Source organism: Zingiber officinale, chromosome 7A, assembly GCF_018446385.1.
Source record: "Zingiber officinale cultivar Zhangliang chromosome 7A, Zo_v1.1, whole genome shotgun sequence".
NCBI lineage: Eukaryota > Viridiplantae > Streptophyta > Magnoliopsida > Zingiberales > Zingiberaceae > Zingiber > Zingiber officinale.
Genome location: NC_055998.1, coordinates 119,945,525 through 119,957,775, shown reverse-complemented (window position 1 = coordinate 119,957,775; position 12,251 = coordinate 119,945,525). Strand labels below are relative to the sequence as shown.

Sequence of the window (12,251 nt, the reverse complement as noted above, 5' to 3'; positions counted from 1 at the left end):
CAATATTTATTAGACCCAAAGGGATTGAGCTTGTCTGTGCTTTGGGGTGAACTGAACTGAACTGGAAAAGATTGAAGAGATTAACTACTTTGGTTCTGAAAAGTTCATAAGCTCCTCTTTATATAAGAAATGGTTTTTAATGGCTATGGATGGTTATGTTTCTTCTTTGGAAGGTTATAAATTGTTCTCATTTTGTTCCTCTCATGCTCATTTGTGATCGTCATTTAATGATTTCTGAAAATTGAGATTTCAAGAATCTGAGATTTCATCTTTGTTGAGCTTTGCTGACTAACCTGAGGTGACGAGATTCTTAGTCTCAAGCATCACTTCAAAGACATCATACAGATCGACAACTAAAAACCCCCACTCGGAAGCTACATCATCAAGCCAAACTCACAGCACCTGTTCAAGCAGAAGACCTTCACACAGACACACAGATTAGATATCAGCTTCATCTTACTTACTACTACTCTATTAACATGCTGGGATCGGAACGCCGCATGACTTGGAAACTTTCTTGCTGTTGTCGGAGTTTATGTAGCCTCTTAGGTTGGGATTCTGCTGGTACTGGCAGAAGCAGGGCCGCTGCTCCTTGAGCTTGCTGCAGCAGGCGGCGGTGGGCAGCGCGGATGTCAGTATTGCTCCGGCGCATGAGCTCAACTCCATCGGGTTGCAAGTCACCGGCGACGCCGCCCGCGCCGGACCCAGGAGGACCGGAGCAACGATGAGGAGGATGAGGATCGCCGGCAGCTTCATCATGCCTAGTGCAGGATGGGAGGATCCTTAAGGAAGAGGACCAAGATTTATAGGAAACAAGGATCTATTGCATGTGAATGATGGGACGTAAAGTCTGGCTATAGGAAAGCAATCGATTTCAACTGCCATTTGTGATGATTTCGTTAGCGGGGAAGCATGGCGAACTTAATCATGACGCTCATGCTGTACCTTCTTTTCTTGGCCATTCGAGTTACCCTTATCAATCAAATACACCAGGGCAGTTTCTCTGCTCCGCTGCCATGAATAGGTGGCGCTGTGGGCTTTGGATACTTCTTTGATGAGACATTGTGACAGGGAAGGACAAAGTAAACATGCTTGGTGACCTAAACAGAAGCCTCGTATTCCTTCAGCGCCTAAACGTGCGTGATTGCAGGCGAGGCATTGGAATAGACACGGTAGGTAGACGCAGAGAACGATGCGTTGATCTGCCGCTGGACGATTCCTGTTGTCAATGTGTGGGCACCTGCCCGCCAAAACAGATTCTGGGTTAAAGCCTATTTAAAGTTTTAGATTTTTTTTTTCACGGTTAAACTAATTTTGTGATATACATAGGATGATACAGTGTAATCCCTGTATAAAACGGCACTGCCCGTAATTGAGGGAGCGAGGCGTCTAGATTAGTTTCTGGACGCCCGATCTGTGATAGTCGTGGAGGACGATAGATATATATATATATATATATATATAAAATTTTTGATGATTAATATGATTAGTTAAATCTATTCTGATATAGTTCAAGAGGTATGTTCTCCGGAGATTTTTATCATGTATTTCAATAGAGAGTTATATTGAAAGTTAGACTCATACTGAAGAGATCTTTACAAATCATTTTGACATTCAAATTAGTGTTGGTTGAGATAGGAAAAGTAGAATAGAGAGAAAAAGCAAGTGAGAGTTTAATGGAACTAAAAAGAGAAAGTGTGTGTGAGTTATCCAGAGAAGATTCCTTATTCATCCGGTCTCACGTGTTTTAGATTATCCGTGATTGTTGTCTATATGTTTTGTGAAGAATGATTTCATCAATGAGGGTTCTGTAAGATCAAAAGCGCTAGAGGGGGGATGAATAGTGTTCGTGGTTAATTCATTCGTTAAAGTAAAATACGGAGTGCAAAAAATAAAAATAATACTCGAACACCAAGAGTTTTACTTGGTTTGAAAACTACGACGACTCCTACTCCAAAGTCTACACTTGTTGAGTATTTACTTTGGACAATCACTATTAATTCGAAAATATTACAACTTTAAGTACAGTTATTTAAATACATTAAAATATACTAACGATTAAAATTAGTAAACTTGAAGTTTCTGATCGTCGGAGTCGAGTTACAATTTTGTCGGATCGTTCTTTAAGCAGCACACAGAAGAAAGATCGCGATTTCAAGTGTTGTATAAGCTGTTGCTCGAACCAGGCTTAAATACCTTATTGAGGGCGCCTCCAACTGTATGGAGGGTGCCTCCAACCCCATCAAAATCGCAACGACGATAAGCTCCTCCATCTTCGCTGCTTATCCACTTGAGGGCACCTCCAAGCTCCATGGAGGACGCCCTCGCGCCTTGCTGCGGGGTTGTCGACCAAGTCACACGAGGCGCCTCCAAGTTCCATGGAGGGCGCATTGAGACTATTCATCTGAGGCTTTTCTTGTGCATTTTTCACCCTGCAAGACATGTTAGTCTACAAACAAGGTATATCATGCAAAACAAAGTTAGTACAACAAAATAAGATAAATAGAAACTTATTTTGACACTCTCCGAACTGTCTAGTTCTGATTTCGGATTTCACCTCCGGAAATCCTAGGTCGAACCGACGCCTACTGTTCCCTCATTGGAGAACGCGTCCTCACCTACTCCACTTAGAAGAGTTTACCTATTTGCTAGTTTGATCCTCCAGATCAACTGAAATTTCGCTCATCGTCCGAATCTCTAGGACTTTCTGCTGAACGTTTGCTCCACGACCCGTTCAGTCTTTCACCCGGTTCGCGACACCAGGATTTCAACCTAGAGTCCCCCGACTCTAGGGTTTTTGCCCGAAGCCTTCGACTCGCCAAGATTTTCCGCCTAGGGTTACCACCCCTAAGATCTAGGGTTATTGTCTCCTAGGGTTTTTCACCTGCCTAACCGCAGCTAGGACTTTTACCTAAGTACACTTAAGACTTTCCTGCAATCTTATTCAAACTCGTTAGACCACAAATAACCTTAACTTTGAACCCTTTGTCATTATCAAAACTCAAGTTCGATGGTCGGATGCTTCCTGCACCAACAATCTCTCATTTTTTATTATGACAATAAAATTCAAAGTTAAGTAAATTATAAAAAGTATAAATGTTTAAATTCAAAGTTAAAAAGATGTAACATCAACAGGTTGTGTAAATTCAAAGTTAAAAAGATGTAATATCAATAAGTTGTAAGTTGTATCTCCCCCTTAATCACTTATTCACTTTTTCTATCTCCCCTTTAATCACTTATTCACTTTATTCTCCCCCTTAATTACTTAACTCTCACTTTTCCTCCCCTTTACCATATATAAAAAAACAAAGAGAGAGAAGGTTGTAAAATGGCTTAGTTCTAAAAATGACTCATAAAAAATTTGGAATAAAATTAAAGAATTTTATTAAAATTTAGCTAAGTACTTTAGTTTTAAAAGATGTGAATAAAAGATGAGTGAAGTACTTATAAAAAATTTTATAGAAAAAAATACTTATCTTTAAACACTTTAAAATAACTTTGTTTAAACACTAAGCTTTAAAAATATGAATTTTGTTTAAACACTAAATTTTAAAAATAATTTTTGTTTCAACACCAAGCTTAAACGATTGCTAAAAAATTGTTTTAAACACTAAGTTTTTTTTTTAAAAAAATTATTTTTAACACTAAGCTTAAAAAATGGTTTAAACACTAAGCTTAAAGAAATGGTTTAAACATTAAGCTTAAAAATAATATTTGTTTAAAACTAAAAAACTGAAGGTTTGAAAAGTAAATGATCCTGTCCGAACCAAGAGTCAGCGGACGCTGGGCACGTGGCGCTCTCTGCTGGATCCTCGAGTGCTCCGGCGAACCTGCAACAAAACCGAGCCGGGAGGGGTGCCCCGGCGACGGTCCTCCGACGCTCAAGTCAGGTAAGTGGTGGAGAAAGTGGCTGCCAAATTTGTATTATGCGTACCTTTGGCGAAGTAATAGCCTCTTTATATAGGACGGAGAAGGAACTGATGCACGCCCACCGAGGTGCGTACGTGTCAGCAACCCATACCACGGTATGCACTTGTCAGAGAGCTTACCTGACACCATGCTGTCATAGTCTGAGCATGTTCTTTGATAGGACGGCAGGACCACCCGTTGTCAGACTAGAAGTATGGCACAGCCATACGACTTGACGGCTGTCAGAAGATGTCCCCGTCTTTTACCCACCGTCTGACTGGGGTGCCCGGCCCGCCGGGCGGGCGATGAACGTCGTCCGGACGGCCTTGATTCTTTGCGCCGTCCGGGCGGCACCTCCTTCCGCTCGGTCATTACGCACTGCTTTATTTGAGCGTCGGACCCCTGGTCCCTACCAGGGTGCCTTTTACTATCAGATTTCCCTTTCTTCTGAGTCCGGTCGGCTCGCCCTTTTCCGGCGAGCCACTGGACCCTTTGACCTCCCCTCAGCGTTGACTCCTTATGGGGTTCCGGATTTTTACCGCCGGATCAGTAAATATAAAAAAAAAACTTTAACTTGGTTTTTTTTATTTTTCTTGATTAATGTCAGTCAATTTCTTAGAGTCCAAGAATGAGTAATAAATCATTTACTTTTAAATAAATGTCTAACCTTTAGTTACTAGCTGTTTATCATGAGGTAGTAACTTTCACTTAGTTAGTCAAATTAAGTAAGTATTCCAGTTAATTTGACTATGTTTGGATAACTTAATTTGATTAATTTGAATTTAGTATTTATTGCCCAGACTTATGTTGATGCACAGACATAAGCATTCTAAAGTTCAGGCAGTACCTTATGCATCTCACACCATTCTAAGTGTTTTTCATCCACAAGCAAGGTAATCCTAGTATGCTTGTGAGATGCTCTGGCTGAAATCTAGGGGTACATGCTTTCTAGGGGGTAGATGTGTAGGTTAAGTCCAAAATTTTTAAACACTAATAAAATTGAAATTTTAAAAATATTTTTCCTAGAAAAAATTTAAAAATTTATAAAACTTTGAAATAGTAATAGTAAAGAGGAAAATGTTTTTAAAATAGACTCTATTCTACTAAGCATATCCCTATTTGTTTTCTAAGTGCACTGAACTCAAGTTCAGATAAGGATTTTGTGAAAATGTCAGTCAGGTTTGACTTGGACTCAACATAGTTAAGTACAATGTCACCCTTAGTTACATGATCCCTTACAAAGTAATGTTTCACTTCTATGTGTTTAGTTTTGAGTGGTAAATCAGATTCTTGGTTAAGTTAATTGAACTTATGTTATCAATTGAAATTTTTATATTTTTGTATTCTAATTAATAGTTCTTTAAGGTATGCATCATCCATAATAGTTGAGATGCACATTCTCCTAAGGCTATATACTTAGCTTTAGTAGTGGATAAAGCAACACAGTGTTGCTTTCTACTTGACCAACTTACTAGGCACTGACCTAGAAGTTGACAGCTACCACTTGTGTCTTTTCTATCTAGTTTACACCCGACATAGTTTGAGTCAGAATAGCCAATTAGGTCAAAGGTGCAAGTCCTAGGGTACCAAAATCCTACATTTAAGGTTCCCTTAATATATCTAAGTATTCTTTTAACATTTGTTAAATGTAACTCTTTAGTACAAGATTGGTATCTTGTATACATACCTACTGCAAATAGAATGTCAGGTCAACTTACAATTAGGTAGAGTAGACTTCCTATCGCACTTCGATAGTATTTTAAGTCTACTGATTTTCCTTCTAATTCAGAGTCAATTTTAACATTAGTTGTCATTGAGGTATTAATTTTTTTAGAATTTTTCATGCCAAATTTTCTAATTAATTCCTTAGCATATTTTGTTTAAAAGATATAAATTCTTTCTTTGGTTTGTTTAATTTGTAAACATAAAAAGAAGTTAAGTTCCCCAACTAAGCTCATTTCAAATTCACTTTCCATTAATTTGGTAAATTCATTCAAAAATTTAGTTTTGGTTGAGCCAAAAATTATATCACCTACGTAAATTTGAGCTATAAAGATATCTTTTTTTAGGGTTTTTACAAATAAAGTTTAATCTATTTGACCTTAGTTAAACCCTTTAGTTATTAGATAAGTTGATAGACGTTCATACCAAGTCCTAGGTGCTTGTTTTAGTTCATATAGAGCTTTCTTTTACCTAAAGACATAACTTGAGTGATCCAAGTCTTCAAATCATGGGGGTTGACTTACATACATTTCTTCTTTGATGAACTCATTTAAAAATGCGTATTTTATATCCATTTAGTATAACTTAAATCCTTTATGTGCTACATAGGCCAGTAACATCCTAATGAATTCAAGTCTGGCTACGGGAGCATAGATTTCATCATAGTCTAACCCTTCTACTTGGCTTAACCCTTTTGCTACCAATCTAGCTTTGTTTCTTATTATTTCGCCCATATCGTTCAATTTATTTCTAAATATCCATTTAGTGTCGACTATGATTTTATTTATGGGTTTAGGTACTAGTTCCCAGACATGGTTTCTTTCAAATTGGGCTAACTCTTGCATTGCTAATATCTAGTCTGAGTTTGGTAGGACTTCTTTTATAGTCTTGGGTTTAAATTTAGAAATAAGAGCTATTTGACTTAGGTTTCTATAGGACGATCTAGTTTGTACTCCTAAGGTTGGGTCATTCAAAATTTGGTCAGATGAGTGATTGGAATTTATCCTTGAATGTCTTATATTAGGGCCAATGGTTGGTTCTTGTGATTTACTAGGTTTAATTTGAACATCTTCATCATCTTGTATGTTTCTTGAATTAATATTTTCTATATTTTGATTAACATTTTCATTTATTGAGTTATTTTCTTCATCAAAAATTACATTAGTGGTTTCTTCAACTTTTAGGATTTCTTTGTTATATACTCTGTAAGCCCTACTAGTTGTGGAATACCTTAAGAAGATTCCTACTATTGATTTTGATGTAAATTTTTCTAGGTAGTCCTTGGTGTTTAGAATGTGGACTTTACATCCAAACACCTTTAGATAATTTAGGTTAGATAATTTATTGTACTAAATTTCATAAGGGGTTTTATTGTGAAATTTGTTAATTAGTATTCTATTTTGAATATAGCATGCAGTATTTATTGCATCAACCCAAAATTGGTTGTTTAAGTTGCATTCATTTAACATGGTTCTAGTAGCTTCTTGTAGTGTTCTATTTTTCCGTTCTACTAGATTATTTTGTTGGGGAGTTCTAAGACATGAAAATTCATGCTTATATCCATTAATTTTACAAAACTCAGTAAATTTATGGTTTTCAAATTCCCCTCCATGATCACTTCTGATTCTTTTAATTTTAGTATCTTTTTCATTTTTTTATTAATTTTTAAAAATTATTAAAGATTTCAAAGGTTTTATCTTTAGTCTTTAAAAATTTTATCCAAGTAAATCTTGAGTAATCATCAATTACGACTAAGCAATATTGGTTTTTGCTTAGTGACTTGGTTCAATGTGAATCAAACAGGTCTAAGTGTAGGAGCTCAAGTATTGATTTTGTTCTATTTAAGTTGGTTAACTTGTGAGTTGATTTGATTTGTTTACCCTGTTGACAAGCATTACAGATTGTATTTTCTATAAATTTTAATTTGGGTAAACCTCTAATTAAGCCATTTTGACTCATTTTTTAAATGAGTCTGGTATGAGTGTGACCCAGTCTTCTGTGCCACAACGTAGTTTCCTCTTGTTGTGTCAATAGACACTTTAGTGAGAAGGTTGATAGATCAATTGTATAGATGTTTTTTTCCTAATTCCCTTAAGTGTAATTTAAAGATTTTTAACACTTTTAATTAAATAATTAGAGTTTGAAAATGTGACTAAATATCCTGAGTCATATAATTGACTAATGCTAAGTAAGTTAAAATTCAATTGATCAACCAATAAAACTTTTTGAATATAAAAATCGGAACTTAGTTGGATATTACCTATTCTGATTACTGTAAGTGTTTCGTTGTTGCCGAATGCAACTGACCCTAGGTTCTTCAATTTCAGCTTAGTAAATTTTAATCTGTCTCCAGTCATGTGTCTGGAGTATTCACTATCTAATATCTATTGATCCAAATCTTGATGTTCTTACACATAAATTATTTGATTTGATTCAATTTGACAAATCAAAAGATAGTTTGATTGAAATCAACTTCTTAATATTCCATCTCACCCAATCTAGATGGTCAAAAATATTATTCCTATGGATGATTGTGAGATGATTTTTTGTATTTAATTTAATTTATTTAGTCAATTAGTTTTATTAAGTTAAGTTAGGCTAAGAATTGGTTAGATTTATTAATTTTAATAAGATTTAGTTTATGTTAGTTTTAAGTAGGTTTAGTTGAGTTAAGTTTGTGTTGATTTAATTAAGTTAAATTAATTTGAAATTAAATTGTTAAGTTAAATTAATTAAAATTAGATAGATTTAACAATTTATTAGATTTATTAATTAGATTTATTTGTTTTAATAAAATTTATTAGTTGATTAGGTTAATTAATTGATTAGGCTAATTAATTAATTAATTAAGGTTAATTAATTAGATTAATTAATTAGATCTAAATTGTACCTAAGTCTATCTCATCCTTTTCTAAATTAGTAATCAGGAACCTTATGGGTTGTTGTGAGATGGTTAGTTTTATCTTCAATTTAGATTAAAATTTAAGAATTCATTTACATTTGAGTTAAACTCAGGTTTTAAAAAAAGTTAATTAAATATTTATTTTGATGATCGACTTCTAGGCTGTGGCGAGGCACTAGACCTTCTTGGATATGAGATCATCCACCACTTCTAGACAAAGTCTTTCAAATAAATTGAATATTTAATTTCCTTACAGTAACTCCTAGGTCTAACTAGTCAAGTGTAAATCAAGCCTAGGTCCTTATCTAGCCTAGTCTAAGCACATACAATAAAAGTAGTAACGTAAGCATTAAACAAGTTTATTTATAAATAAAAATAATTTTTCTATTGGCTCCCCCTGGATCATAACCTCGATAAGGTCTATCAAGGTAATGTATTTGATCCTTGAGGATCCAATATTGTCCAAATCCAACTTGATTAACCAAGTTCGATTTGGGAACACATGCTTGGACTATTTTTCTATTAGCTCTATTTACAAGTGATAAAAAAGATCTATACTTTTGTTTAGCTTTAAACCTAAGTCCGAATCTATTGTAAACGACTCTTTGTTTTCCAAGAATTAGGTCCAGGTTCTTGGAACTCAAAGTGAATCGTTCCAACGTGTTTTTAAATTCTTTAACTTGAGTTTTCAAATTAAAATTTTCTTTCTCAAGTTGTTGGACTTGAGTTGAACTTCCAATTTGAATTGACTCAGTCAAAGGACTTAATTTAGTTTCCTCTTTAAGGATTGTTACTTTCTTTTGGAGTGACTTGCGGTTGGATTTGACTAACTTACACATATGATAATCGACTAAATTATGCAGTTTAGTTAATTGAGAATTTCTTATAGTGGGGTTACGCCCTTCGGAAATGGATACAGATCTGTGGCTTTGCTCGGACTCGGTTTCCGATTCGCTCTCGGTTTTTGATTCTTCGAGTTGTTCCCAGGCCGTAAGCGCGAGGAAGTTCATCTGTTCGAACTCTTCATCAGAGTCTTCTGAAGAAGACTCATCCCATGTTGCTTGCAATGCTTTCTTTTTTTCCTTTGCTTCTTTGCTTCCTTTTGATTTGGACAGTTGACTTTGATGTGCCCCTTTGGTTGCAGCCGTAGCAGGTTACATCGAACTTCACCTTTGGACTTGATTGTACCTTCTTGGACTGAATTACCTTTTTGATGCCCTTCTTGGTGAATCCTTTCTTCTTTTTGTAGAGTTTGCGTATTAGGTTGACAATCTCGGTTGTGATCTCGTCGTCGTTATCTTCTAAGTTCGATTCGTCTTCGGATTTGGGTTCCGTTCTGCACTTTCTTTTGGTTCCTGGGTTCTGCTCGTACCTGCAATCAAAGTAATACCTTTCTCGGCAGAGTGTGCATTAATCTGTTCATGCAATTCGAATTCGAAAAATAATTCATCTAACTTAATTGACGAAAGATCCTTGGATACTTTGTAAGCATATAGCATGGATGCCTATAAAGTATTTCTCGGAAAGACATTAAGTGTGTACCTGATTATGTCGCGGTTTTCTACCTTTTGACCAATTCCATGGAGACCGTTCAGCAGATCCTGAGTCCACGCGTGAAGTTGGCTAACCGTCTCACCTTCTTGCATTTTTATCTTATACAATTTATTTAAGATCAAATCACGCTTGCTTACCTTAGTATCGGAAGTGCCCTTGTGCAACTCGATCAATTTTTCCCACAGCTCTTTCGCACTTGAGAACAGGCTGACTCGGTTAAGCTCTTCTTTAGTTAGGTCACATTGAAGGGTGCAGGTTGCTTTGGCGTCAGCTTCAATTTTCTTCATTAAGCAAGTATCCCAGTTCACGCATGATACTAGTTTTCCAGCATCGTCTCGTGGAAGCTCGAGATCGGTTTGGATAATTATCCACATCTCAACTTACGTCTTGAGGTGGTATTCCATCCGGCTCTTCCAGTAGCCAAAGTCCTCACCGGAGAAAAGAGGCAGGCGGGCTGTGCTGTAGCCTTCTTGATGGGTCATTAAGGATCTAGCACGCACAAAAATAAAAAAAATTCGTTCCAAGACTTGGTCTTGGATTAGTAGTGCGGGATTAAGAAAAAAATTATGCGAATTCGAGTAGTGTTACACCAGCTTCGAGAGAAAATTTTGATTGCGATAAAATATATCAGAAGACATCAATTTTACTGATTCCGATCGACTTCGAAAATTAAAAATTACCACGAAAAAGACATGCTTGATGGTGGTTTCACCGATTCGAAGCGACCTTGCTCTGATATCAATTGTAGAATTGAAAGCGCTAGGGGGGTGAATAGCGCTCATGGCTAATTCATTCATTAGAGTAAAACACACAGTAGAAAAAAAACAATACTCGAATACCAAGAGTTTTACTTGGTTCGGAGCCTGTGACGACTCCTACTCCAAGTCCCACATTCGTTGAGTGTTTACTTTGGGAAATCACTATCAATTTGAAAATATTACAACTTTAAGTATAGTTTTTTAAATGCAGTAAAATATGCCAACGACTAAAATTAGTAAACTTGAAGCTTCTGGTCGTCAGAGTCGAGTTATAGCTTTTTCGGATCGTTCTTTGAGCAGCACACGGAAGAAGGATCGCGATTTCAAGTGTTGTGTAAGCTGCTGCTCGAACCAGGTTTAAATAGCCTGTTGAGGGCGCCTTCAATCCCGCCGAAATCGCAGCGTCGATAAGCTCCTCCATCTTCGCTGCTTATCCATCTGCGCCTCCAAGATCCATGGAGGGTGCCCTCTAAGCAGCGTCCAGAGCGCTTCCAAGCTCCATGGAGGGCACCATCGCACCTTGCTGTAGGGCTGTCGATTAAGTCACCCAAGGCGCCTCCAAGCTACATGGAGGGCACCTCGAGATTGTTCATCCGAGGCTTTTCTTGTGTAATTTTCGTCCTATAAGGTATGTTAGTCTAAAAACAAGATATTCCCTACAAAACAAAGTTAGTATAACAAAATAAGATAAATAGAAACTTATTTTGATAATCTCCGGACTGTCTGGTTCTGATTTCGGATTTCACCTCCAGAAACTCTAGGTCGAACCGACGCCTATTGTTCCCTCACCGAGGAACGCATCCTCACCTACTCCACTCAGGAGAGTTTACCTGTTTGCCAGTTTGATCCTCCAAATCAACTGGACTTTTGCTCAGCGTCCGAATCTCCAAGACTTTCTGCTGAACGTTTGCTCCACGATCCGTCCAATCTTCCACCCGGTTCGCGACACCAGGATTTCAATCTAGAGTCCCAAACTCTATGGGTTTTGCCCGAAGCCTTCGACCCGTCAAGACTTTCCGCCTAGGGTTACCACCCCCTATGACCTAAGGTTACCGCCCCCTAGAATTTTCCACCTGCTTAATCGTAGTTAGGACTTTTACCTAAGTACACTTAGAAATTTTCTGTAATCTCATTCAAACTCGTTAGACCATAAATAACCTTAACTTTGAACCCTTTGTCATTATCAAAACTGAAGTTTGATCGTCGGATGCTTCCCGCACCAACAAGTTATGTATGAGTTTGATACGAGGACAGATGAGGAAACATCGTCGAAATGGAGTGGCCTTGAAGCTGGACGAAGTTGGCGACTGAAGCAGAGACTAGGAGGATTCTGACAACTGAGTCCGAGGCAGGGATGATGTCAGAATCTAAGACTGAGATGTGAAGGAGGTTAGGATTTGAGGTCG

The 12,251-nt window shown here is 37.0% G+C and overlaps 1 protein-coding gene across 1 annotated transcript; it reads right to left on the bottom strand.

Moving 5' to 3' along the window:
• Positions 1-247: 247 nt before the first annotated feature.
• On the bottom strand, positions 248-909 carry LOC122002239 (non-specific lipid-transfer protein 2-like). Its single transcript, XM_042557343.1, has one exon. The coding sequence runs from the start codon at positions 757-759 to the stop codon at positions 475-477; it is 285 nt and encodes a 94-aa protein (XP_042413277.1). The 5' UTR covers positions 760-909; the 3' UTR covers positions 248-474.
• Between the last annotated feature and the right edge of the window lie 11,342 nt (positions 910-12,251).

Coding starts and splice junctions, on each gene's coding strand:
- LOC122002239 (XM_042557343.1), bottom strand. CDS start 759: ATGATGAAGCTGCCGGCGATCCTCATCCTCCTCATCGTTGCTCCGGTC.